The 26873-nt window shown below is 45.3% G+C and overlaps 2 protein-coding genes across 6 annotated transcripts; both read right to left on the minus strand.

Annotated features, from left to right (window-relative positions):
• Positions 1 to 1133: 1133 nt before the first annotated feature.
• Positions 1134 to 15837, minus strand: LOC122424336 (probable threonine protease PRSS50). 4 transcript variants are annotated; one of them, XM_043442067.1, is made up of 8 exons: positions 7303 to 8178; positions 6813 to 7186; positions 6593 to 6757; positions 6322 to 6516; positions 4838 to 5000; positions 3370 to 3653; positions 1984 to 2150; positions 1134 to 1504 (listed from the first exon to the last, which is right to left on the minus strand). In XM_043442067.1, the coding sequence occupies exons 2-8, from the start codon at positions 6916 to 6918 to the stop codon at positions 1274 to 1276; spliced, it is 1311 nt and encodes a 436-aa protein (XP_043298002.1). In that variant the 5' UTR covers positions 6919 to 7186; positions 7303 to 8178; the 3' UTR covers positions 1134 to 1273. The 4 variants fall into 4 exon arrangements, with proteins under 4 accessions (XP_043298002.1, XP_043298004.1, XP_043298006.1 ...); XM_043442070.1 differs by having other exon boundaries at positions 1367 to 1504; positions 1928 to 2150; positions 7303 to 8443; XM_043442069.1 differs by lacking the exon at positions 7303 to 8178 and having other exon boundaries at positions 6813 to 7275.
• On the minus strand, positions 8308 to 26597 carry LOC122424337 (serine protease 46-like). Of its 2 annotated transcripts, XM_043442072.1 has the most exons (4): positions 26497 to 26597; positions 26060 to 26316; positions 25135 to 25298; positions 8308 to 8730 (listed from the first exon to the last, which is right to left on the minus strand). In XM_043442072.1, the coding sequence occupies exons 1-4, from the start codon at positions 26562 to 26564 to the stop codon at positions 8476 to 8478; spliced, it is 744 nt and encodes a 247-aa protein (XP_043298007.1). In that variant the 5' UTR covers positions 26565 to 26597; the 3' UTR covers positions 8308 to 8475. The 2 variants fall into 2 exon arrangements, 1 of the variants encoding a protein (XP_043298007.1); XR_006264382.1 differs by lacking the exons at positions 25135 to 25298; positions 26060 to 26316; positions 26497 to 26597 and adding an exon at positions 14620 to 14677 and having other exon boundaries at positions 8600 to 8730.
• Between the last annotated feature and the right edge of the window lie 276 nt (positions 26598 to 26873).

The raw sequence follows: 26873 nt of genomic DNA on the forward strand, positions 1-26873 counted from the left end.
CCTGAGATGACCACTCAGGTACCCTATCCCTGGAGCATTTAGGTAGAGGGCGATGCAGTGATCACTGATAGGCAGTGAAGGCCAGGCTGTCGTTCCCTTTCCTGACTTTTCTCCCGTTCTGAATTCAGATGAGCTGGAGGAAGAGGTGGTGGGCCGAGAGGCAGAGGGTCAGCGGTGGCCAGTGGGGCTCAGCCCTGAGGCAGGGCACCAGAACCAAGAAGGAAGCTGCCTGCTCTGTGCTTGCCTCTGCTCCACTTCCTGGTGTCGATAGATGGGTGCCTGAGACACAGAGGAGTCAAGCCTGGATCTAAATCATTATTACATGAGGAGAGGGAACCAGGCTGACATGGGGGAAGGAGCACCAGCTCTTAGGGCCACAGCGGGGGGTGGGGCAGAGACTACAGAAGGCCCTGCTGTGGAAGCTGAGTACTCACTGCACCACCGAGTGGGAACCCTGGCTCTGCCCAGGGGTCCAGCCGGTGGGCTTCTCATACATACGGTTTTGGCAAAGACCGTTCTACCAATACAAGCCAGAGCCCTTCTGTTGGCTGGGCAGCAGAGGCCCAGGGGAGCAGGGGCCACTATAAGTCAGAGAAGCAACTGGTAATGCCTGGGGTAAGTCCAGGCCCGGGCCATATCTCCCCCACCAGCTGTCTCCCTGACCTCTGACCTGGGTCTCCGCTAGCCATTTAAGGACAGGCATATCTGCTGATCGTGGGGATAATGTCTGATGCCAGTGGGCATCTGCCCCAAGTCCAGGCAGGGGACAGGGTTGGAAGGTCAAAGTTTACTACAGTGCTTCAGGGCGATGACAGAGTATGTTCCAACCACAGGCCAGAAGATGGGCCAAAGTCAAGGAGAACACACTCACCTCCACGGTCCAGAGCTGCACCCTTAGGCCCAGCCTCACGTTGGGTCCTGGCAGCCCCAGCATCAGCCTGGGCAGTACATTCTAAGCCCTAAATCATCTGACCCCAGTATCATCCCCATACATTCCCTCCACCTTCTGCGGGAGCCACCCTGAGCCTTTGGATGGAGCTGAGGCTCTGCCCTTTGCAATATGAACTGCCTGGAGCCACCTATCCACCCCTGTTCTCTCATCTCCCACTGCAGCAGGCCCAGGAAGGAGGAGGCATGGGGAAGAGAATGGTTTAATTGAACATCTAGTCTCTGCCCTGCCTGTGAGGGCTGAGAACTGCACCTGCAGCATTCTAGACAAGAGGGTGAGGAGGGGTCTGGGCAAGGGAGGGCACACCCAGGGAAAGCACGAGTGTCAGAGGGCAGCAAGGAAGCTGAGGAGCATTAGCAGTGCCAGGAGCAGGGCCCGGGATGGGGCTGGCAGAGTCTGCCTGTTGATGCGGTCCCAGATCCACTGTTGGTAGGAGGATATGTGGACGTAGATAGGCGGAGCCTCGTCCTTCTTGCAGCCTGGGCCCCAGCTCACCACTCCCACCAGGTGCCATATATTCTGCACAGGACAGGCCAAGGGCTCAGCACTTATCTCCTGTAGGGAGGGGTGGGGAACAAAAGGGAGGCCACATGTGGTCCAAAGGAGACTTGATCCAGCTCAGGAACAAGCAGGGTGCCCTCACCAAACCTTCTGCGCAGTCTCCAAGTGTCTCATAGCTGAGAGGTTCCTTCAAAGTCCTGACCCAGGAGACCTTCCTTAAAAGACTCCACCTTTCCTCTCTCTCCATCCTCCATCTCTTTAATATCCACCTTCCATCTTCCCGCCCTTCCCATCCTCCTCCCTCATCTCCAACCTCCATCCCCACTCCCCATCTCTCCCTCCCCAACTCTCATCTCATTCCCCCCAATCTCTATTCCCTGTCAAATTTCCCCTCCTTCATCTTCCTCCTCACTCACCCCTGCTCATCCCTGGCCCCTCTCTCCTCCCCACAGGTCCTGCCTCTGCTGTGCCCCTCACCCCAATTCTGGCCAGGTGCCCTTGGAGGCGAATGAGCAAGGGCGAGAGATGCTCACGTAGCAGAATTTTTGCCTGTCGACGTCCTTTGCACAAATCATCTGGGAGTTGATGATCTGAATCAGAGAGGGGATTTTGGAGAAGCTGCGGTAGAGGCTGTCACACTCTGTGCTGTTCAGGATGGTGACTTCCTTCTCCTGGATGGTTCGAAATTGGGGCCATTCACCTGTGGGACAGGGGCCCCCATTCAGGCTTGGCTGTTTAGCTCCCGCCCGCAGCCACTGGCCTCATGTCCATCCTCCCTTTGTTCCTTGCCACTCCTCTAGCCTTGTCTCCTTGCCACACAGCAGCCCTGGAGATCTCTCCAGGGTTAGCCCACCTACCACTCCAGCTGACGCTTCCCAAAGGCTACTTGATACAGAGACCCTGGAGCAGTTTACCCAGGATTTGACCTTGCTGGACCTGATCTCACATCTGGCAGAGTCCAATCCATCAAGTCCATTCTGATCTCTGCATCTTGGCTTTGCATTCTGTCTATCCCCAAAGCCTACCAAGTCTGTCTGAGGTCCGAATCCTGCCTTTTCTTCAAGCTTTCCCCAAAGGCCTCTTCCTCCCCTGAGCTTCCCCAGACTCGCCTCTGTGGTCCCAGGCACACCTCACTCCCCTCCCCACTCTCATAAGTGTGTGTCTGTCCATAAGTCTGAGCTTCCAGGGGACAGGTGGCTTCCAACCATTCCCAACTATTCACCAGACAGGCCACAGCAGGGATGACAAAAAGCCACCCTACCCGGGCTGGAGATCCTGGGTGCTTTCAGGCATGCTGGCTCCGAGAGACCACAGGGAAGAACACTTCTCTTGTGGGAAAGGGACAGGGGTTCCCTGAAGAGGACGGACATTCCTGGGCTCCTAAGGAAATGGGCCCTTGGATGGCCCTGGGACAGCACTCCTGCTTGTTGGGCTCCTAAACTGGGATGATAAGGGATGGAGGGCCAGTGCTGGGGTAGTGGGGGAGACAGGAGGGAACCCACGGTGACTCCCAGCTTCCGGGTCCAGACTGCCCTTAGCCAGACACATGGATCTTCTGGGGAGCCTGTTACAGACATAGACCCCTTCTCCTCTCACCTTGCCTGTTCTGCTTCAAAACATGGATACCCTGGGGTTGTGTGCAGACAGCAAGATATCACTCTGTGCCCACTATGCCTTCAAGGAAGGCCTGTTTACATACCCTGACCTGGGCCTGAGGGTTTCAAGGGCAATCTGGGTCCCCTAGATACATTCACTGCTGAAACCCTCAAAGGGAAAAAGAGAAGAGTCTGACAGGAGTGGGGTGGTGGGCTCCCTGGGGAAGGTGTCTCAGAAATTCCTGTCCATGGTAGACCCTGGCCTGCACCCAGGTTCTCTCCCACACATTCCGCCCTGCTGCGAGTAGGAAGGTGCCGACTCACCATCAACCCTGGGGGCTCCCCAGCCCATCACGGTGCAGAGGGAGTAGTCCTTCAGCGAGTAGTCCAAGCCAGGCAGGCAGATGGGCCAGACATACTTGCTGTACTGCAGTGGCCGCTCAAGGTTGAGGAGGGCAATGTCGTTGGCCCGGCCAATCCAGGACCAGTACCGATGGGCTCGATAACGGCTGTGCACGATGACCTCTTCCACCAGGGTGTCGATGGTAGTCTTCGTCACCTGGTCAATCCATGGACTCCCCACCCGTACTGAAAAGGTAATGTCACTCCTAGAGGAAGGACAAGGGGAGTCCTCCGTTAGTCCCAGGAACCCCACACCAGCCTGCACCTCCCTAAACTCCACCGCACTGTTATACTCTGAGCAAATCCAGGCAAGCCACCCACCTGCTTCGAGTCCCCAAGCCCACTCCTCAGGGCGGATGTGAATGGGGCCCTGAGCACACACACACTGTGTGGTCAGTCCTGACAACAACCCTTCAGTTTATGCAGAGGGAAACTGAGACTCAAGCGACCGACTCAAGGCTACACAGCTAGCAAGTGGCAGAGCTGGGATGTGGACCCAGTTTTCTCTGGTTCTAAACTCTAGACTCTGTCCAGTGACCCATGCTGGATCCCAGAAGTGACAGAGATCTTGTGCAATCATCCAACCCTCCCTCTAGCTTTCTTTCTCAGTGTGGCCCTTAGGCGTGGAAATCTCTTCTCCTCTGGCCAGCCCTCACGGCCAGATGTGACCCTCGGGTCGCCCCCTGGCTCCAGAACACGGGCACGCCTGCTCTCTTGTCTCCACACTGACCAGACTGTGAGCAGCTATACTCTTGTCTGTCTTCCCCAGCAACCTGAGAGGAGTGCTGCAGCCCTCTTCTGCTACCAGTGCCCAGGCCAGGAAAGTGAAAGTGAAGTCGCTCAGTCATGTCCGACTCTTTGCGACCCCATGGACTGTAACCTACTAGGATCCTCAGTCCATGGGATTTTCCAGGCAAGAATACTGGAGTGGGTTGTCATTTCCTTCTCCAGGGGATCTTCCCAACCCAGGGCTCGAATCCGGGTCTCCCGTATTGTAGGCAGACGCTTTACCGTCTGAGCTACCAGAGGACCTGGCTTCAAAGACTGTCAAGGCTACTGGTTAAATGAAGGAAGGAATAAGTGAAACAAAGAGTATGGAACAGAAGAATTAGAATCTTCTTTCTGTGCACAGGAGGAAGGAGCCTAGACAGTGGTTTGCAAGTCTTCGTTTCCTATCTATGGAATGACTGCACAGGACTAGGGGATCAGATGAGGGGAGCAAGCCTCCAGTTCCTAGGAAGGAATCTACAGGATTCAGTTCTACCCTGCTAGGAGCTGGAGTGAGGCTGGGATTATGGGATTCTGCCACTGATGGGCCAGCTGGCAGAATGACTGAGGCCCCCGGTGGCTCCACATGACTTTCCACCCGTCTGTCTAGACCCCGACTCACTGGGTCATGCAGTGGGCCGCAGTCAGCACCCACTCGGAGGCAATGAGGGTTCCTGCACAGATGTGTGTGCCATTGGCCCGCACACTGACCATCCACGGCCACCGCCGAGCCATGGACTCCGGATCCCTGAGGGTGGGGTCACGCTCATAGGAGAAGCCACAGGCTGAGGAGGAAAGTGAAAGGAGCTTGATAAGAGTGGACCCTTCCAGCTGCATCTCACAGTGCCTCTCCCTTCTCCTCTCCTCAGCCTGATCTCCCACCACTCTAGCTGGCCTGCACCCATCCAATGATTCTCTTTCTTCATCGGTCATCAAATAATGGTGTTGTTCACTTGAGGATTGGGGTCTCCAGCCTTAGAAGAGCCTCAGCACCCCTCAGGCATCCCTCTCTGGCCCCACAGGTCAGGCCCCAGGGCTGACCAGTCTGGGCATCACTGGCTCCTTTGCCCTGGTCAAGCAGGCCTCAGCTCTGGCTAGGCTAGGCCCTTCACAAATTCATCTGTGTTTCCATCTGGTTCCCCTACTTCAGCCAAGAAGACCCTTCCTTCCTTCTCTAGGACCCTCCTCCTATGATTCAGTGAGAGAAAGGCAGATGACCTAAGAGAAAAATAAGCACTGTGCATGAACGCACACACATCTGAGGATGAAATCCCAACAGTAAATGAACACAGCTCTTCAGCCCCATTAGTCCTCAGGGGAGCGTGGATTTAAATCACAGTGAAGTTCTGCTCACCACCACCTGCCAGGCAAAACTAAATGTCCCTGATGCTAGGAGTTGGTGAGGATCACAGCCCCAGACTGCTCACTCACTGCTCGAGGGAAGGTCAACGGGTGCAGCCACTTTGGAAAAGATTTTACGGAAAAATTCTTTCAACTGAAGAGGCACGTATCTAACACCACAGCAGACCCACTCCTAGGTGTTCCAAATGGACTAGTATATTGTGAGATCAATGTGAGTAGGCCATCACCAGCAGCTGTAAAGGCTAGCACAAGAGAGGGGACGGCAGCAGGCACCGCAGAGTGCTGCGGGGTCCTCAGTGTGAGACTGCCTACGACAGTGAAATTCTGAGCAATGAGTTCCAGGATGAGGAGTATTCCTTATGTGAGTCTTACCTCAACCGGCTTGGAAGGCACTGCTAGAGAACACTTATGGGTGTGCCCCCAAACACACAAGGGAAGGCTCCCTGAAAGCGGTGCTGGAGACCCCCAGAGGCCTTGGCTGGGGTCTTGGATCAGGGCCTGGGCCCGAAGGAGAGACGCCGTCCCCACTGGCCATTCAGGAAGGCAGGATGTACAGCACAGCCTAGGATCCCCCGGCCTCCTTGCCTCCTACCTCAACAGCGCGGGAGGTCCCACTAATAGGTGCTCAGTAAGCTCTAGTGAAAGGAAGGTCTCCTCTCACTCTCCCTGCCGCTTCTTCTCTGTCCCTTAAGGTCCTCAAGGCTGCTTGGGCACCTCCTCCCACATGGAGGCCACAGTACTCACGGGGAACGAACTCGCTGTCCGGGGTTTTAGAAGCAGCGTACTGCGCAGTACTGAGCGGCTGGCTACCACCAGTGACCTGCCGGGGTAAGCGACGTCTGCCCGAGGGACAGGTGGCGCTGGGGGCACATAGGGCATCCAGGCCGGCGGGGACATCCGTGGACAGTGCCCCCAGCGCGTCGCCAGCGCCCAAGCAACCTGTGGAAGGAGACAGAGAATCAGAAGTGGAAGCCAGATCTGAGGGGGTGGGGGGAGGGGTGGGGGCAGGCCTCACCCAGGGGCCGCAGCAGCAGCAGGAGCCCGGCGGAGGCAAGGGCCAGGGCCAGGGTAGACGTCCCAGGGAGTGAGGGGCCGCGCCTGCCGGCCGGTGGCTCACACCAAAGCTCCATCTGCATCTGCGGGGAACAGCGACTGCGCCGCGGTGCTCTTCTCGCTCCCGGGACCCGCCCCACGAAGGCGCCCCCCGACGGCTTTCTGTGGTGTGGTGGTCTTCTCGCTCCCGGGACCCGCCCCACGAAGGCGCCCCCCGACGGCTTTCTGTGGTGTGGTGGGCGCGGGCATCCGCGGTGTCGCGGGCGCCCCCCAGTGGCCCCCTGCCATGGTGTCCCCGTCGCCCTCTGGCTTGCTGCAGGTTGCTCAGGACTGCCTGGCTTCTGGCCACGCCTCTGCCCTCCTGGGAGCACGAAGCAGTTTCCTGGAGTCCCTTAACCTCACCTCGGCCGGTTTCTGCACCTCCTTCTCTGGCAGCCCACTTCTATCCCTACCCAGTGAGATGAAGGCCCCACCCCTGGGGCTGGCATCCGGGATTTCCAAGCGGTCCCATCTGCCCTCCAGTCTGGTAACTACAATGGGGCCTTGCCCCAGGGTACTGAAATTAAGCAGATTGAAATGTTTTAAATAACGATTTTTTAAGAGTGCATAGTTTTAAGCATTGTTCCCCAGCCCCCACCCTCGACCTCCATTCAGCAAATGCCCTTCCCTTACAGATCCATCCGCTTAGAAAGATGGCACAGGTGAGGTTTCCACAGGCAGTGAAAGGGTGATGGTAACCAGTGGGCTCTTCTTGGTGCGCTGGAAGTCGCGGAACATTCTGATGACTCAGGGACAGATGGATAATACAGTTAAAGGTAGTCTGGGGAAATCATATGAGAAGTTTTGGTTCAAAGCTGTTGGGAAATTCTAGCCCAATAAAAGGTGAAAGTTAAATCAGATTAGACCAATTTAACTTTGGCCAGGGCCTGTTTTCTTGGGACAGACAATAGGGCTGGCCATTCAGTACTCCAGTCCAGCAAACCACACCTACTATGCCCTGGAGCCCGAGGGCAAGGATAGCTGGCCACTGTGAACCTGAGGCCCACCAGGCCTGATGGGCCCCCATGCTACCTCCCCCAGAGGTGGTAGGGCTCTGCACGCTCTGTCTGGCTAGCTTGGGCCTGTTCTTCCTCTTCAGAGTATGACAGATGTCACTAAGGCAGCTCAGGAGCTTAGGGTGCAGTCACCCCCCACAGTCACCTAAGCAGGCGCTCTGCCTTGCCCCTCCCTGACCCCCATCATCACTCATTCCTGCCCGGGAGGGAGGAGGAACTGGTCAAGCTCTGTAGACTCTTAGGGTGATGTGAGGGCTTGGGAGAGGCCCACAGCTTCTGGAACTGAGTCCACAAGTGCAGGTCTGGTCATTTTGAGTTTCCTGGGAAGAAGACAACCCTCATAGTAAGGAACTGAGGGGAAACTGTTGGTCAGAGACCCAGGGGACAGCATGGGCACCTGGGGATTGCTGGAGTGCTGGGATTACTAAGCAGGGAGTGGGGAATCACAGAGTCCAGCTTCATATTGGTAGAAGAGGACACTGTAGCCCAGAGAGGGGAACAGGATAGGCACAAGTACAAGGAACGCTATCAGGGAGGCTCCCCTTGAGAAGACAGCCAGGCCTCTTGGGGGTGCGGAGGCTCTGGCCAAAGTCACGAAAAAAAGATGATGACTTCAGTGACACAAAGTTCAAGAACATCTTCATTGAACAATTGAAAGAACAGTGGCTCTGGGACCCTCCCCCATGGACTTGCCCTGATGCCCTGTGCTCCTCCAGTCTCCACTTCTCCGCAGGACAGACAGAGGGGAGGAAGCAGCTGCTTCTGGGAGGGACGGCTCAGGAAACATCACTCACAGGAGCCACAGGCAGCCCAAGGAGACCAGCAGGATGGAGCTAGTGAGGAAGACCGGGCTGAGGCAGGCAGGCCCGGCCCTGCTGACAAACCTCACATCACCAATCTGCTTCTTCATCCAGTCAGTGAAGTAGGAGGTGCTGGTGTAGACACCCGGGAAGTGGCGCTGGTTGCAGCTAAAGCTCCAGCTCACCACCCCCATCTGAATCCAGGTGTTGTTCATTTGGCAGACCAGAGAATTGCCAGAGTTACTCTGTGGAGGGGAGCAAGGGCGGCATAAGAGAGGCAGCAGGAGGGCCTCCTTGCAGGTCCCGAACAGATAAACTTGCGCCTTCCCAGGCCATGTCCCTAACACGAGCTGTGTCAGGCCCATGCTGTCCCTGATACTGAGGCATAGCTCGGAGCCTACCCTGGGACACGGGAGCACTGTTCTGGGGCCTGAGCTCAGGATCACACTGGCCTCTCTTCACTCCCCTGCTAACCCTCCGACCACAACTCCCCGGTCCCCTCCTCTGCCCGCTCTCTAAATTGTGGTGGGCCTCCAAGGTGTTACCCTTGACTTTCTCCTTTCCTACCATCCTGCTGGCATAATGAACTACTTGAAATGTAAATCTGCCCCCTCTCTTTTCATGCAAAGCAGAGGCAAATGTAAGAATGATGTTTACAACAGCAAACATCAAAAGGTAACAGCTTTTATTTCTGCTGATGATGGGTTTATGATTTTTTAAACTATCTTACACTCTTCAGTATTGTTGAAAAGTTTTATAAATCAGAAAAATAGCCCATGCTCTCCCTCCCTCCCTATATGTATACATATATATTTTAATGTAATGTAAACCAAGATTTGGAGAAGGAAATGGCAACCCACTCCAGTATTCTTGCCTGGAGAATCCCATGGACGGAGGAGCCTGGTAGGCTACAGTCCATGGGGTCGCTAAGAGTCGGACATGACTGAGCAACCTCGCTTTCACTTTTCACTTTCATGCATTGGAGAAGGAAATGGCAACCCACTCCAATATTCTTGCCTAGAGAATCCCAGGGACAGAGGAGCCTGGTGGGCTACCGTTTATGGGGTCACACAGAGTCGGACACTACTGAAGCAACTTAGCAACAGCAGCAGCAGCAAACCAAGATTTATAAGACATAATCTAATGAAGAGTGTATAAGATATGTAAGGAAAAATAACAAAATCATACTTAATAAGATAAAGGAAGACCTACATTAATGTACAGATATATTGTTGTTCTTACGTGAGGCAATTTAAAACAATGTAAAACTGTCAATTCTGAGCATCTGGCTTCCTGAAGCATGGAAGGCTAGATCCCCATCCCACCTTGCTGAAGATAACATTTGAGTTTTTTTTTTAATTATCATTTTAAATGCATGGGTGATCTGGCAAGAAAATAGACTCCTCAGATTGCAAAACACAAGGGAGGGCTGAAACCCAGAGAGCTGACAGCAAAGCCCAGAAGATGACTTTTTGCCCCAAGGCCATGGGCCAAACCCAGTGAAACTGAGCTTTGGTTTTCACAGCCTCCTTCATCGGGACAAAAGACAAAATGCAAAACCCAGAGCCTGCTCAAGACAGGCAGCCCAAGAGGAAACCTCCTGCAAAAAGTTATTCCTGCCAAAAAGGACCACACCTTCTGCGTGAGGATAAACTGGGAACACCTGCCCTCATGTGAACTTGTAATTCAAATTCACACTGGGTGATTTTTAAAAATTGAGCCAAGAACATCATTTAAAGCAGTTCTTGGTTTTGCCCTGGTACCTTCTTTATGCCCTGGTACCTGGCAGAAGCAAATATAGATTCTGTCTGAAGGACCTCACTTTTCAAGCCATGCTTCAGCAAACTCCCACGAAGAACACTCTAAAAAGCATGTCATCACTCTTAAAACATCACCCCGCACACAGGGAAGTTGAGGCACCAAGAACAAATGCCAGCTAGCAGAAAAAACCAAAAGCAGCACCAGAGCCTTCACAGTTTGATATTCAGAAATCATCACATGAGAGCCTCAAAGTTTCTAGTGATGCACTCTTTTGTAGGCTTGGTGGTGAAGGTATGGATATTGACTATGTTATTCTTTGTTCTCCAAACACATTTTATAAACATCTTTTATCTCTATTCATTAGAGAGTAAAACAGTCAAAATATTGTGACAATGTCAGTTCTTGCGTTGACCGCTAACATTCAAGCAATTCCAAATAAAATGCTACCAGGACTTTTTCAAGACATTGACAATCTGATTCTAGAATGAATATTAAAGGATAAAGGCCATGAATTCTATGACAAGTTTGAGAAAAAAAAAAGAGCAAACTGGAGAGGCTGGGGACTGGAGATATATCTAAGCAGAGTTAGATATATTTCAAAGCTATAATTGTACAAACTATGGCACTAGCATAGAAACAGAAAAATAGACCACTGGGGTAATGGAGAGCCAGCCAGATGCCTGCAAGTGAGGAAACTTGGCACATGCTCCACAAAGTGTCATGACTGTGGAAAAGGCGGTCTCTGTTGTAGGTGGTAGGGAAACTGACAGAGAAAAATTAATTTGGACTCCACCATAACAAAACTCCAGGAAGGCAGAGTGGGCTTGGTGAAGTTTAAATCAAATTGATTTTTAAATTGAGGCTTATAATAGGACAAGGCATTTACTAACTGAAAGTAACTGAAAATTATGCTCCTCCCAAAATAGAGAAGAGAGAAAAATTTGACATAGGGCACATGGGGGAAATGACTTGAAAGAATAAAACTAATGTGGATTCTCTAACAAATTGAGATTCCTCGACAAACAAATACAGGAGGGGTATGTAGAACAACATCAGTTATGTAAATTAAAATACCCATATATCACGCGACACATTTTTCAAAGATACAAACATCTTAAAAGACATTACTAAACACATTTCAGCAGGGGCCTTATGTGGGGAGAGAAAATGGAAGATGAAGGGGAAAATCAAGCCAGTGATAATTAAGCTAGTAATGACAGTATGAGGATCCTTACCTGAGAGATATGGTTGCCTGGACTCTGGGAATCCAGAGTTAAAGAAAACTCAGAGAAAAAGAGAGAGAAAATTGGAGGGCAAAAGAAAGATCCTATGTGGACATTCTCTTACCACAGTGAAATAAAGCCAGAACCCAATAACAAAATGTGAAACACCCCCATCAGATGGAAAAAAATTAACTTTCAAAAATGCTAAAGTAAAACCAGAATTAAAATCTATAATTGGAATGCAGAAAGAGAATACCATATATTGCAAAGCCCATGGGATGTGGGCCAAAATTGCGCACAGAATAGTCTTAGTCTAAATACTTTTAACATCAAACAAGAGGGAATGAAAATAAATTATTATCAATTATTTATCACTGCACATTCAGCTGAAGACACTTAAAATGGAATTAATAAAGGCAAAAAAGAGATGTCATACATTAGAAAGCAAAAAAATCACAGACTTGAGAAATAAAATCAATCACTTTTTCTTAAAAAACAACAAAATAGATAAACACCTTTTAAGTCCTACCAAGGAAAACTAAAAGAGGAGGAAAATGCAAATATTTTGTGGTGTAAGTAGAAGAGATTAAAATCAGATCTAGGGAAAATACACTTTCTAAGATCTGAAGACTGTTTATAACTTTCTCTTTATGGATTTAAATTCTGGATGAAATGAATAATTTCTAAGAAAATACAAATCATAAGCCAATAACCATGGACAAAACAATGTAAAATACTGCTCAAGAACTACCCCTTCAAATGAGAACAGATCTATGTGGTTTTATAGGCAACTTCTTTCTAGCGTTCATGGAGCAGATAATTTATGTCATTTCAAATGTTCTAGAACATAGATTGTACTTTTAAGTGAAGCACAGTTGTGACTCTATAATTTGACAAGGGGAGTGCCTTTCTCAACACACCTTAAATGCAGCCCAGTCTCACTGGAGGAAAACAAAGCACAATGCAAAGACTGCGTGTATGGTGTCTCACAGGACAGCTAGTCCCGGGCCAGTACCTTTCCTGGGCTGTGCACCACCACACTCCTGTGTCTGGTCCAGGGCCCAGTAGAGGGTGGTCTGTTGGATGAAGAAATAAAGTAAACATATCCTAAAAAAGGATATTATAAATCTGAATACAACAGATGAATGAAACCAAAGTATACTATGGCCAGGGAGGGCGGGTCCTAGCAGTCAGGGTAAACGGACATGAGGAGTCTGTTCACAGAACCAACTTAGCATGCGGAAGAGTTATCATCTTGATAGTTGCAGAAAACATGTTTTATGAAGTTTAGCGTTCGTTCCTGAAATAAAATGCCACAGTGAAACAGAAAGCAATCGCTCGGTCCTCCACAGATGATATGCCACGTTAGCAAGATGCTTCATAATGAAGTGTGGAAAGCACATCCAAGAAGGTCAGCAACAAGAAAAAGCAGAGCCACAATTCCAGGCTGCTTTCAGGGACAGTACCCAGAATAATGGAAAAAGTAAAAATCATGAAAATGAAAGAAGTAAAATCATCACTAATCATAGCTCATATGGGCATAGACCTGGAAAGCCCAAGAGAGTCAACAAAAACTCTTGGGATATAATAAAAGGATTCAGTGAGCTGAACTCCTAGATGTTTTCAACAAAATGAGTCTGGTGGATGGAAGTAGGGCAAGTCAAAAGGAAGGAAGGTTCTTGTTCTGCTGAGGAAGCTGCAGACATTGATTAACCCTGGGTGTTAAATTTAAATACATGTGTGGAAACTATTAGGTGACCAACAGGAGAATGACACTGAGATACAACAACTTTTAAATCACTACAGGGAGAAAGTGGAGTGGAAAAAAAATCAAACCAATACATAAAGTGAGGGGTATAAAAAGAAACATTCTTCTTGGTAAATAGATTAAAGGAAAGCCTCCCAAATGTGTTGGAAAGTATAAGGCACTGAGCCTTATATTGTTTATAAGACATATAACTAAAACAAGATAGCACAGTGTCTCATGGGAGACAGAGGAATTGTTCTGGAATATGATTTTTGACATTGCAAAAAAATAGAAATAGAAAAAGAAATAAGAGGCATAATATTGAAAAGTAGGAGACAACTTTATCACTGTTTGCAGATGGTATGTCTCTGGGCCTACAAAATTAAAGAGAATCCACTATACCTAGGAAGTTTGCTTATTACAAAGTAAATACACACAAAAATCAATATATTGATATAATACAAACAGAAAATACACTGAAAAAAATACTGCTCAAATCTCAACAATAGAGATGTGACATAAAACACCTAGGAATAAACTTAAGAAGTGGGCAGGCAAAAACTATATGGAGAAAGCTATATAAACTCTTGCTCTAGGGACACAAAGAAATAAAGCAAAATAGGGTCTATTTTCCCTAAATCAAACTATTAATTTCCACCAAAATCACTACATGATTTTCCTTTTATATTATACTAAGATTGTTCAAGAGAAAATGGGGGGGGAAAGAACATATGGAGACTATACAACATGCTACTAAAACACCAATGAGTCAATAATGAAATCAAAGAAGAAATTAGAAAACACCTTGAGACAAAGATTGTTCAATTAGAATGAACACGGGAGAACAGTCAGGTAAATTCTTTAAAATAAAAATAATAAAGGAGGACTTGCCTTACCACACACAAAAAGGAATTGTAGAGCTATAATAATTTTAAAACAGTGGTGGTGGCATAGGAATGAGACTGCAAAGGGCAGAAATACACAAAATAAGATGGAAATGTATAATATAATAAAGAGGGCATTTCTAATTCATTGCCCAAAAAAAGTATTCAATAAAAATTGTTGACATAACTGGTTTCTTCTCTCACCCTTCCAGATGAATCAAAATTAAAATATTTAAAGAAAATAATTAAGAACATATATGAGTAAAGAATTTTAAAAATCTTAGGGTGGGAAAGATTTCTAAGCACAGCACAAAAACTACAATCACTAAGGGAAATAATGATAAATGTGAACATATGGAAATTTTAATTAACTCTATGAGAACAAATCCACACCCAAAGAAGGTAAATCATGAACAAGTAGGGTAAAATTGTAAAGCATTTCACAAAGGGTTAAAACTTCCTGTTTCCAAAGTTAAAAAAAAAAACAACAACTTGATTTTCAAGTAATTTAAGACTTACAGGACTTCCCTGGTGGTGCAGTAGATAGGAATCCGCCTGCCAATGCCGGGGACATGAGTTTGATCCCTGGTCTAGGAAGATTCCACATGTCCGGAGCAACTAAGCCTGTGCACCACAACTATTAAAGCCCAAGCCTAGAGCCTGTGATCCACAAGAGAAGCCACTGCAGCAAGAAACCAGCGCACCACTACAACAAGGAGCAGCTCCTACTCGCCACAACGAGAGGAAGCCCAAGCACAGCAACTAAGACCCAGTGGAACCAAAATTAAATTAATTAATTAATAAAAAAAGACTTACAAAAAAATTATGAGTATAATATTTTTACTCAGACCCACTGATTTAATGTTTAACCATATTTGTTTTATCTTCTCTATCCATAAGTACGTGCGTGTATATACACATTTTTTATAAGCCACTAAAATTAAGTTGAAAAAGATATGATGTTCCTTGCCAGTAATTACCACAGCATATAATAGCTACAGTTTTTACAAATCAATAAAAAGAAAAGTAGTTTAATAGAAAAACATGGGCAAAGGACAGAGAAAAGTGTAAATGGTACACTGAACACAATAAGCATCTTCATTTGAACCCCTGTTGTCCCTTTAAAATGTGTTTCCTTGATCCTAGGTAAAAACTGGGCAGAATCAGAATGTTTTGCTCCCTGTGATTATTGTAATCATAATCACTGTGATTACACTGTCATATAAATGTCTCAGTTTAGAAATCAGAATATATATATCCACACAATAAGCACAAAGCTCAAGTTGATTTAAAGTCAAACTTCTCAGTAGATAACTAATGAGGACCTATTGTACAGCACAGGGAACTCTACTCAATACTCTGCAATGGTCCGTATGGGAAAAGAATCTAAAAAAGATAAATCTGGAACTGGCAGAACTCCTAGACAACCAAGGCTGCAAGAAGGATCCCCATGTAACAAAGTGTGACAGGAAAAAAAGCAACGGGTCAGGACCTGTGCCCCTGGAAGGGGTCTAAGAGGAGAAGAAAGACTGTACGGGAAAATCTCACCTTGAGCAGTGAGCAAGTCAAGCCGCAGACTGGCCATCCCAGTCCTGGAGTCCTACATGGCTGCTGGGAGAACAAGCCCCTTGGCTGCTGGGAGAACAAGCCCCTTGGCTGCTGGGAGAACCACTGGGACAGATAGGCAGGAGAAACCTAGATGCCACGCACGAGGAGTGAGCCAGTGCCAGCTTAATGACAAGTTAGAGAGACGCCTGCCTAATGACTGCTGCCTTACTGCCTTAAACTTAAACCCCACTCAAGTGATGCCACAGCTTGGCACAGCATGGAAGGCAGCTGGGTCCTGGGAAAAGAGTCAGTGTAGCAAGGCCCAGGCGGCACAGGGTTCTGGGGTGGGGTCCAACTGTGGGGACAGTGGCTGTCCAGGCTGTCTCTGTGGTGGCGGTACAGCTATTTGAACCCTGGCAACCAACACCACCATCCCCACTCCCACTCCACACCACGACACAGCACCAGAGGTGGGACAACCAAGCAGGGGCAAAGACTCAATCTCGGGCTATGTGTGAGCAGAGCCCCAGAAGCCTACACCGGCAGCGCAACAGACCTGTGTAAGCACACAAGGCCCATTTACCTCAGCACGCCCCTCCTCTGGGGCAAAAGCCCCAGTGTAGGGAGAAGAAAAACACAGACTTAAAGGGAACAGAATTAGCTTGAACTGGACCTCAGGGTTTCCTAGCAACGTGGGAGCAAACTCCACCCCTGAGAGGGAGCAGAGAGGAAGTCCCGGCTCACACCCTGCACAGTCTCTAGCTCCTCTAGCAGCAGCCACACCTTCCATCAAGGTGACAGTGGCCAGCACACCATGCGGAAAGACTTGGCTGGCGTCTACATCAAATTCAGCCCTCACACCAAAGATACTGGGCACACAGTCTACAAAGGGGCACTTCCACACAAAAACACCACCCCTTCGAGACCACATCACACAACTGTGTTCCACCTAAATTCACAGAGACAGAGAAAGTTAAGTAAAATTAAAAGAAAGAAACTTACTCCCAGCCAAAAGAACAAAAGAAAACCCCTGAACAAGTAATGAAACAGAGATAATCAGTCTATCAGACAATGAGTTCAAAAAGTTGGTAACAGGGACTTTCTTGGTGGTCCAGTGGCTAAGATTCTGCAGGCCCAATGCAGGGGCCTGGGTTCAATTTCTGATCAAGGAACTAGACCCCACGTGCTGCAACTAAGAGTTCTCATGCCCCAACTAAAGATACCACATGCTGAAATAAAGATTGACAATTCCCAGTGCTACAACTAAGACCTGGTGCAGCCAAATAAATAAATGTTTTTTAAGTTGGTAATAAAAATGCTAAGTGAATTAAGAAAGAATATCAGTATAGATGATTTTAACAAGAAAGTAGAACTACAAAGAAGGCCCAATCAAAAATAGATAAATCAATTTCTGAGATAAAAGGCACTCTAGAGGCAGTGAATAGCCAACAAAATAACAAAGAAGAATACATAAGAGATTTAGAAGATAGAATAATGGAAATCACCGAATCTGAACAGCAGAGAGACAAATGAAAAACCAAAAATAAATAAATAAATAAAGCAAAATATGAGATCTATGGGTATAATATAAAAAGTGCCAATGTATGCATAATAGGGATTCCAGAAGGAGAAGAGAGAGAAGGGGATTGAAAATGTATTTGAAGGAACTTCTGTGGTGGTCCAGTGATTGGGATTCTGCCTGCCAATGCAGAGGACATGAGTTCAATTCCTGGTCCAGGAAGATCCCACATGCCGTGGATTAACTGAGCCCATGAACCACAACTACTGAACCCATGCCCCACAACTACTAAAGCCTGTGTGCCTAGAGCCCATGCTCCACAAAAACAGAAGCCACCACAATAAGAAGCCCAAACACCACAAAGAAGAATAGCCCCCACTCGCCGCAACCAGTGAAAGCCCATGCATTAACAAAGATCCAGCACAGTCAAATAAATAAATAATTTTTACAAAAAGAAAATGTATTTGAAGAAATTATGGCTAAAAACTTGCTAAGCCTAAAGGAGGAAACATATCCAGGTACAGAAAGCACAGAGGGTCCCAAACAAAATGAATCAAAACATTCCCATACCAATACATATTATAGCTAAAATGGCAAAAATCAGGGCTTCCCTGGTGGCCCAGTGGTTAAAAATCCACTGGGGACATGGGTTGGATCCCTAGTCTGGGAAGGTTCCTCATGTAGTGGGGCAACTAAGCCTGTGCACCACAACCACTGAGCCACCCTAGAGCCCACGCTCTGCAACAAGAGGAGTCATCACAGTGAGAAGCCTTTGCATCACAATTACTAGCCCCCACTTGCTGCAACTAGAGAAAGTCCTCACAGTAACAAATAACCAACACAGCCATAAATAAATAAATATTTTTAATGGCAAAAGTTAAAGAGAGAATCCTAAAGGCAGCAAGAGAAAAACAGAGTCATGTACAAGGGAACCCCCTTAAAGCTATCAGCTGATTTCCCTGCAAAAGCTTTGCAGACCAGAAGGAAGTGGCATAATATACTCAAATTCATGAAAAGGGAAAGCCTTGAAACCTAGGATACTCTACCCAACAAGATTATAATTTAGAACAAAAGTAGAGAGAAAAAATTTCTCAGACAAGCAACACTAAAAGAATTCAGTTACACTAAACCATTCTAAAACAAATGTTGAGCATCTTTTCTAAATGGAAAAGAATCAATCTATAGGGAAAGGAAAATCCCAATAGGAAAGGCAAACTAGTAAGCATTGACAATCACTTAAATAATTCAAAACATAGACTAAAAAACAAACAAAAAACTATAAAGCAATTATAACTACTGAGACAGTCAATTCCTAGGCAGGTTGATTAAAAAGTCCAGGGTCCCCAAGGAAGAGAAAGGGGTCTGGGGCTCTCAAGGAGGAGGAAAGGACAAACTTTTTTTTCTACATTCCTTAGTAAGGATTATATAACAATAACGTATTCTGCTCGAGGACATGTTTCTCCTTCCTGAAAACCTTCTTACTAATCCTGTTATCTTAAAATGTATCTTATGGGAGTGGGTCTAGTAAGATCTTTACAACCTTGAGACATTATTTGATTTATTGTAATAACCAATTAAAAAATATATAATTCCCTTGCTAAAACTAGGGATGGGGGGCACTTTCCATTCCCCTTCTGATGTCTATGTCAGAAAATTTCTCTGTCCCTTTTACACTTTAATAAAACTCTGCTACACAAAAGCTCTTAAGTGATCATGCCTGGTCCCTGGTCCCGAAGCTAAATCTTCTTCGGAGATCATGAATCTGACACCATTCACCGTAAGCTATCACTACAATAAACAGTAAAGGGGCAAGCATAAAGATGTAAAATATGACATCAAAAACACAAAATCTGGAGGAAGGGAGAAATAAGTAGATCTTTTAGAACGTATTTGAACTTGAATGACTTCTTTTTAAAGCAACTAGATATAATTATGGATCAACATATATAAATTCAATGGTAACCACAAATCAAAAACATACTTATTATAGGTTGTGTGTACACAAAAACCAAATAGAAAAGACCTCAAGCATACTATTAAAGAAAACTATCAAGCCACATTGGAAAAGCAAAAGGAAGAAGAAAGGAACAAGTAAGAACTACAAACACACTGGAAAACAAGGACTAAAATAGCAATAAGTACATGCCGGCCAATAAAAACTTTAAATGTCAGTGGACTAAATCCTCTGATCAAAAGACAAAGAGTGACTTACTGGATACCAAAAAACAAAATGAGACCCTTCATTACTCTGCTTACAAGAGACTCACTTCAAGGCAAAAGACATATGCAGACTGAAAGTGAGGGGACAGAAAAAGATATTTCATGCAAATGGAAATGACAAGAAGGTGGGGGTAGCAATACTCATATGAGACAAAACAGACTCTAAAACAAAGGCCATAATAAAAGACAAAGCACATTATATAATGATAAAGGGGTCAATACAAGAAGAGGATATTACACTTGTCAACACACACACTTAATACAGGAGCAATTAAATACAAAGCAAATACTAACAGACATAAAGGGAGAAATTGACAATAATGCAGTAACAGTAGGAGACTTTAGTACCCTACTGATCTCAATAGACAGATCATTCAGAAAGAAAATCAATAAGGCAACAGAGTTCCTAAGTGACACCAAAGATCAGTTGTACTTGATATCTACAGGACACCACATTAAAAAAAAAAAATAGAATACACACTCTTTTCAAGTGAGCATGGAATGTTCTCCAGGTTATCCCACACACTAGGTCACAAAACCAGCCTCAACAAATTTAATAAGATAGAAATTATATCAAGCATCTTTCTGACCACAACAATATGAAACTAGAAATCAACTACAGAAAAACCGGAAAACAAATATATAGAGACTAAACAACATGCTACTAAAAGTCAATGAGTCAATGATGATATCAAAGACAAAACCATTCTGAGAGAAGTTGATAGTGATACAGGCCTTCCTCAAGGAAAAAAAAAGAAAAATCTCAAATAAACAACCTAACCTACCACCTAAAAGAATTAGAAAAAGAAGAACAAAGAAAGCCCAAAGTTGGCAGAAGGAAGGAAATCATAAAGACCAGAGATGATATAAGTAAAACAGAGATTTTAAAAAATAGAAAAGAAGGATGAAACCACAGGCTTTTTTTTTAAAAAAAGATTAACAAAATTGATAAACATTTAGCCAGGCTCACCAAAAAGAAAAGAGGACCCAAATAAACAAAATAAGAAAGAAAGAAAAGAAATAACAATCAATATCAGAGATGTACAAAAATCATAAGAAAATACTATAAACACTAAAATGTCAACAAATTGGACAATACAGAAGAAATGGGAAAAATTGGACAAATTTCTAGAAACATATAGCTTGCCAAGACTGAGTCAAAAAGAAACAGACAATTTGAATAGACTAATCATAATCATTACAAGTGAAATAGATTCTGTAAAACAAACAAACAAACAAAAACACGGCCTGCAAACAAAAGTTCAGATCTGTCCAGTGGTTAAGACTCTGTGCTTCCACTGAGGGGGCATGGGTTTGATCCCTGGTCCTGGAACTAAGATCCCACATGAGGCAAAAAAAAAAAAAAAAGAATCAGTTTATTTTTAGGGACTTCCCTGGAGGTTCAGGTCTGAACAGCTCCACTGAGGAATTCTATCAAACACAGAAAAAAAAAGTTATACCTATCCTTCTCCAACTATTCCAAAAAACTAAAGAAGAGGGGATACCCCCAAATTCATTCTATGAGGCCACCATTACCCTAATATCAAAACTAGACAAAGATCAGAAAAGAAAATTACAGGCCAACACCTTTTATGAATATAGATGCACAAATCCTCAACAAAATATTAGCAAACTGAATCCAACAATACATTAAAAAGATCATACACCATGATCAAACTGGATTTACTCCAGGGTCACAAGGATGGTTTAACATACACAAATCAATCAACATGATACACCACACTAACAAAATGAAAGAAAACCCACATGATCATCTCAGTAGATGCTGAGAAATACATCAATAAAATTCAATATCCATTCATAATAAAAATCCTCATCAAAGTGGGTATAGAGGAAACATATCTCAACATGATAAAGGTCATTAATGACAAAATCAGGGCCAACATAATATTCAATGGTGAAAAGCTGAAAGCCTTCCTCCTGAATTCAGGAAGAAGACAAGGATGCCCATTCTTGTCACTGGTTTTTTTTTTTTTTTTTTGTCACTGTTATTTAATATAGTACTGGAAGCCCTATCCATAGCAATCAGACAAGAAAAAGAAATAAAATATATGCAAATTGAAAGGGGAGAGATTAAATTGTCACATTTGCAGATGACATGATACTCTATATTGAGAACCCTAGTTTCCATCCAAAACTATTAGAATAAATGAATTCAGTAAGTTTTCAGGATACAAGATTAATATACAGAAATTTGTTGCATTTTTGTACCCTAGTGAAACATCTGAAAGAGAAAGTAAAAAAACCATCCTGTTCAAAATCATGTAAAAAAGCCCTAGGAAAAATCTTAACCAAGGAGGTGGAAGACCTATACACTGAGAACTATAAAACACTGATGAAGTAAACTGAAGATGACTGAAAGAAATGCAAAGATTATCTGTGCTCTTGAATTTCAAAATTAATATTATTAAAATGGCCATACTACTCAAAGCAATCTACAGATTTAATTTGTTGTTGTTCAGCTGCTCAGGTGTATCTGATTCTTTGAGACCCCATGGACTGCAGCATACCAGGCTTGCCTGTCCTTCACTATCTCTGAGAGTTTACTCAAACTCATGTCCACTGGGTTGGTGATGCCACCCAACTATTTCATCCTCTGTCATCCCCTTTTCCTGCCTTGTATCTTTCCCAGCATCAGGGTCTTTTCCAATGAATTGACTTTTCACATCAGGTGGCCACAGTACTGGAACTTCAGTTTCAGCATCAGCCCTTCCAATGAATTTTCAGGGTTGATATTTTTTAGGATTGACTGGTTTGATCTCCTTGCAGTCCATGGGACTCTCAAGAGTCTTCTCCAACACCACAGCTCAAAAGCATCAATTCTTCCACACTCAGCTTTATTTATGATCCAACTCTCCCATCGGTACATGACTACTGGAAAAACCACAGCTTTGACTAGGGGGACCTTTGTCGGCAAAGTAATGTCTCTGCTTTTTAATATGCTGTCTAGGTTTCTCATAGCATCTCTTCCAAGGAGCAAGAGTCTTTTAATTTCATGGCTGCAGTCACCATCTGCAGTGATTTTGGAGCCCGAGAAAATAAAGTCTGCCACTGTTTCCACTGTCTCCCCATCTATTAGCCATAAAGCGATGTGACTGGATGCCATGATCTTAGTTTTTTGAATGTTGAGTTTTAAGCCAGCTTTTTCACTCTCCAGGCTTCCCTGATAGCTCAGTTTGTAAAGAATCCGACCTCAATGCAGGAGACCCTGGTTGGATTCCTGAGTCAGGAAGATCCGCTAAAGAAGGGATAGGCCACCCACCCCAGTATTCTTAGACGTCCCTGTGGCTCAGCTGGTAAAGAATCTGACTACAATGCAGAAGACCTGGGTTCAGTCACAGGGTTGGGAAGATCCCCTGGAGAAAGGAAAGGTTACCCACTGCAGTATTCTGGCCTAGAAAATTCCATGGACTGTATAGTTCACGGGGTCACAAAGAGTCAGACATAACTAAACAACTTTCACTTTCACTCTCCTCTTTGACCTTCAAGAGGCTCTTTAGTTCCTCTTCCGCTTTCTGCCATAAGTGTGGTAACATCTGCATACCTCAGGTTACTGACATTTCTCCTGGCAATGTTGATTCCAGCTTATGCTTCATCCAGCCTGGCATTTCGTACTCTGCATATAAGTTAAATAGACAGGGTGACAATATGCAGCTTAGACACACTCCTTTCCCAATTTTGAACCAGACTATTGTTCCATGTTCAGTTGTAACTATTGCTTCTTGACCTCCATACAGGTTTCTCAGGAGGCAGGTAAGTTTGTCTGGTATTCCTATCTCTTTAAGAATTCCCCACAGTTTGTTGTGATCCACACAAAGGCTTTAGTGTAGTCAATGAAGCAGAAGTAGATGTTTTTCTGGAATTCTTTTGCTTTTTCATGATCCAACAGATGTTGACAATTTGATCTCTGGTTCCTCTACCCTTTCTAAATCAGCTTGTACATCTGGAAGTTCTCAGTTCACATACTGTTAAAGCCTAGCTTGGAGGATTTTGAGCATGACCTTGTTAGCATGTGAAATGAGTGCAATTGTGTGGTAGTTTGAACATTCTTTGGCATTGCCTTTCTTTGGGATTGGAATGAAAACTGACCTTTTCCAGTCCTGTGGCCACTGCTCAGTTTTCCAAATTTGCTGGCATATTGAGTGCAGCACTTTAACAGCATGGAAGCAACACAAGTGCCAATCAACAGACAATTGGCTTAAGGAGATATGATATCCACACACACACAATGGAATATAGTTCAGTCTATAAAAAAAGAATGAAATAATGCCACTTGCAATGTGGATGAACCTAGAGAACATTACACTTAGTGAAATAAGTCATATAAAGACAAATACTATATGATATCACTTATATGTGGAATCTAAAAAAGAATACAAATGAATGTATACACAAAACAGAAACACAGTCACTGATACAGAAAACAATCTTGTGGTTACCAAGGGAGAAGGGATGCAGGGAGGAAAAAATTAGGGGTATGGGATTAACAGATACAAACTACTATTCAATATATAAAATAGATAAGCAATAAGCATATACTGTACAGGACAGAAATTATACTCATTATCATGTAATAACCTATAACAGAATATAATCTGCAAAAACACTGAATCACTATGCTATAAACCTAAAACTAACACAATAAATCAACTATACTTCAATTTTAAAAAACCAAAAGAAACACTTGCATTAAAGATGAAAAAAGTTAAGGTGTCCAACTCAAGAAATTATCCTCTGTGTATACAGAAATTTGATTTATGAGATTAGTGGTGACAGCCAGTAGAGGAAATGGTATTTTCACTGAATGACACTGGGAAAACTGGTAGTCCATACACAGAAATAAATAAAAATAGACCTCTAACTTTCACTATTTACGAAATGAATGCACATGATTCAAGACCTAAATGTAGAAACCAAAATTTCCAAACTTTTAGGAAAAAGAAAACATAGGAAAATGTCTTTATAACCTCAGGAAAAATGAAGGGCTTCTTAAATAAGCACAAGCCAAAAGGGGAAAAAAATGGATATACGTTTGACTGAAATAAAAACTAAATTGCTAACACAACACTGTAAATCCACTATACCTCAAAAAAATGTTTTAAAAAATCCAAATTGCTGTTCAGCAAAGACAGTATATAAAAAATGATTTCAAAAAAAAATATTTGCAATATATACAATGAACATAAAATCAGTATCCAAAATATAAAGATATAATAAAAAGAAAATAGCAAACAATAGAAAATGTGTAAAATATCTGAACAAGCGACTCACAGAAAAGGAATCATGAACGGTGAATAAACATGTGAAAGGATGCACAAGTACGCTAGTAACTAGACCTGTACGTGCGACCACCATAGGGCACTATTTCTCCTCAGAATGGAGAACATTTTAGTCTGGCCAATACCAAAAGTTGGCAAAGATATAGAGCAATGAAATATTCAAACACTGCTGCAAGAATATAGATTACTACAATCGCTTTGGAAAACGATTTGGCAGTGACTATTACAGATGAAAGTACGCACAGCCTATCACCCAGCAGTTCCCTGTAAGTACTGCCATTATTAACTATAATTGGGGAGAGGAGTGAAAAGTATTTTCATCCCTATTTTACAGAGTGGGAAAACTGGAGCCCAGGGAAAGGCGATTTCTAATCTCCCAGGGCCACATGGGAAAGAATGCGTGACCCCTAAAAGTCACCTTCTTGCCCAGGTCTAGACACTGCATACCTGACAGGTGTCCATGCCCAAGTATGAGGTGGCACAGATCATGTCACTCCCAAGCAACTTCTTCTGGTCTGTCAAGAAGAGGAACTTGTACTGTTGATTGCAGATATCATTATTTATGATCTTGACAGCCACCTCCTGAAGGCTGTAGGGGGACTGTGGGTTCACTGGAGAGAGAGAGAGATCCTGCCTCACTATCTCTTCAGCTCACCTCCATCTTGGAGCTATCCAGATTCATAATGTGGGAGACAGGGCCATTTCCTAGGAGAGTGATTCACAAAGGCCCCACTCCACAGTCTGACTTTTGAAAATGCCCAAGCGCATTAAAAAGTCTAAGCAAAAGTCTCCTGAGGGGCTCAGAACAACATCCAGGCACTGAAGGAAGCCAAGGATTCAGGTTTCATGAGCATGAGTGGCTGAGCACTGTTCCATTGCTACCTGCCAAGGTGGCAAGATCCTGAAGCCTAGACGGAGCCACCCCCTGGAAGGCAGGACCCACAAAGGCTCCTCAATTCTAGGACCTCACAGTGACACCAACAGGGGACAGGAAGTCTTGGTGCTCAAGGCAACAAGTGTGTAAATGGCTACCCGATGTCTAGGTAGCCCCTGAGACCATGGCCCCTGTGCCACCTGCAGACAGGGAATCCCAGTAACAAAGGTAATTTCCCTCCAGGCTGCAAGGTGAGAGTTTGACATTGGATGTAACTTAACTTTGGGAACTGAGGTCCATGGACATCATGGGTGTCTTTTACACCAGGGTGCTGTATATATTCTCCCATCAACAGAGTTCAGGACAGTGTGCAGCACATTTAGGTGCTCAGGAAATGTTTGCTGATGGAGTGAAGAAAGGAATGGGATGGAGGAGCCCCTGGTGGAGCTATGTTCTGAAGAGGCAGGTATCTTGGGACCTCAGCCTGCTTTCACTTACCGTGAATATCCATTTTTCCCCACCCGATCATCCAGCACAGAGATCCAAAAGATGGCTTGAGTTTGGGGTTAGGTAGACAGACAGGCTGGATGAGTGGGGACCAGGAGACAGAGTCCCTGAGCTTCAGGAGGGCAAGATCCTGGGACAGGTTAGTGAAATCCTCATGAATCACGACGCGAATGACTGGAAGTTCGGTACCATTTTCTGAGAGGCTCTGAACTCCCATCTTCACGGAGTATGACAAGGGGTCCTTGGATCTGCAGGATCATGGGTAGGAGGCAGATCACCAGCAGTGAGGTCAAACATGGAACGGGTAAAGAGACACAAGCTGAGCACAGGGCTACCCAGCCAGGCCCCTGCTGCCGGATCACCAGATTCAGCAGGGCCTCCCAGGCCAAAAAGCAGAGCCCCTGAGACCACTGGCCACCCTGACTGACCTCTGTAAGCAGTGTGCAGCTGTAAGGACCCACTGGCGGTGGATGAGGGAGCCGCTGCAGATGTTCATGCCCAGGAATAGGATGCTCACCTGCCATGGCCACTTGCCTACCTCCACTAACTTTCCATTTACATTCTTGCAGGAGATGTTAGTCCGACCACAACCCCGGAACCAGGACCCTTAGGAAAAAGGTAGAGAAGGGGCCGTGCCAGCCTCATGCAGACTCTCAGGCAGCAAGAGGCAGCCCTCAGACTTCCAGCCGTCACAAGCAGCCACAAGCACATGCACATGTGGGGAGGGACTTTTCTCCCCACCCCCAAAGTGGCAACCAAAGGCCCAGAGGCAGCAGGAGCCCCATGCTAAAAACAGAGTCTCCAA

The sequence above is a fragment of the Cervus canadensis genome, chromosome 22, assembly GCF_019320065.1.
Source record: "Cervus canadensis isolate Bull #8, Minnesota chromosome 22, ASM1932006v1, whole genome shotgun sequence".
Taxonomy (NCBI): domain Eukaryota; kingdom Metazoa; phylum Chordata; class Mammalia; order Artiodactyla; family Cervidae; genus Cervus; species Cervus canadensis.

Bases quoted from the DNA above. Each gene is read 5' to 3' on its own strand.
- LOC122424337 (XM_043442072.1), bottom strand. From the start codon at position 26,564: ATGAACATCTGCAGCGGCTCCCTCATCCACCGCCAGTGGGTCCTTACA. The intron at 25,299-26,059 runs GTAAGTGAAAGC...CTCTCTCTCCAG, and splicing joins GGGAAAAATGGATATTCACG to TGAACCCACAGTCCCCCTAC. The intron at 8,731-25,134 runs GTATGCAGTGTC...TCCCCTCCACAG, and splicing joins TGGGCATGGACACCTGTCAG to AGTAACTCTGGCAATTCTCT.
- LOC122424336 (XM_043442067.1), bottom strand. From the start codon at position 6,918: ATGGCAGGGGGCCACTGGGGGGCGCCCGCGACACCGCGGATGCCCGCG. The intron at 5,001-6,321 runs GTGAGTACTGTG...TTTCCTCCTCAG, and splicing joins GGACAGCGAGTTCGTTCCCC to CCTGTGGCTTCTCCTATGAG. The intron at 3,654-4,837 runs GTGAGTCGGGGT...TCCTTCCTCTAG, and splicing joins GCGGCCCACTGCATGACCCA to GAGTGACATTACCTTTTCAG.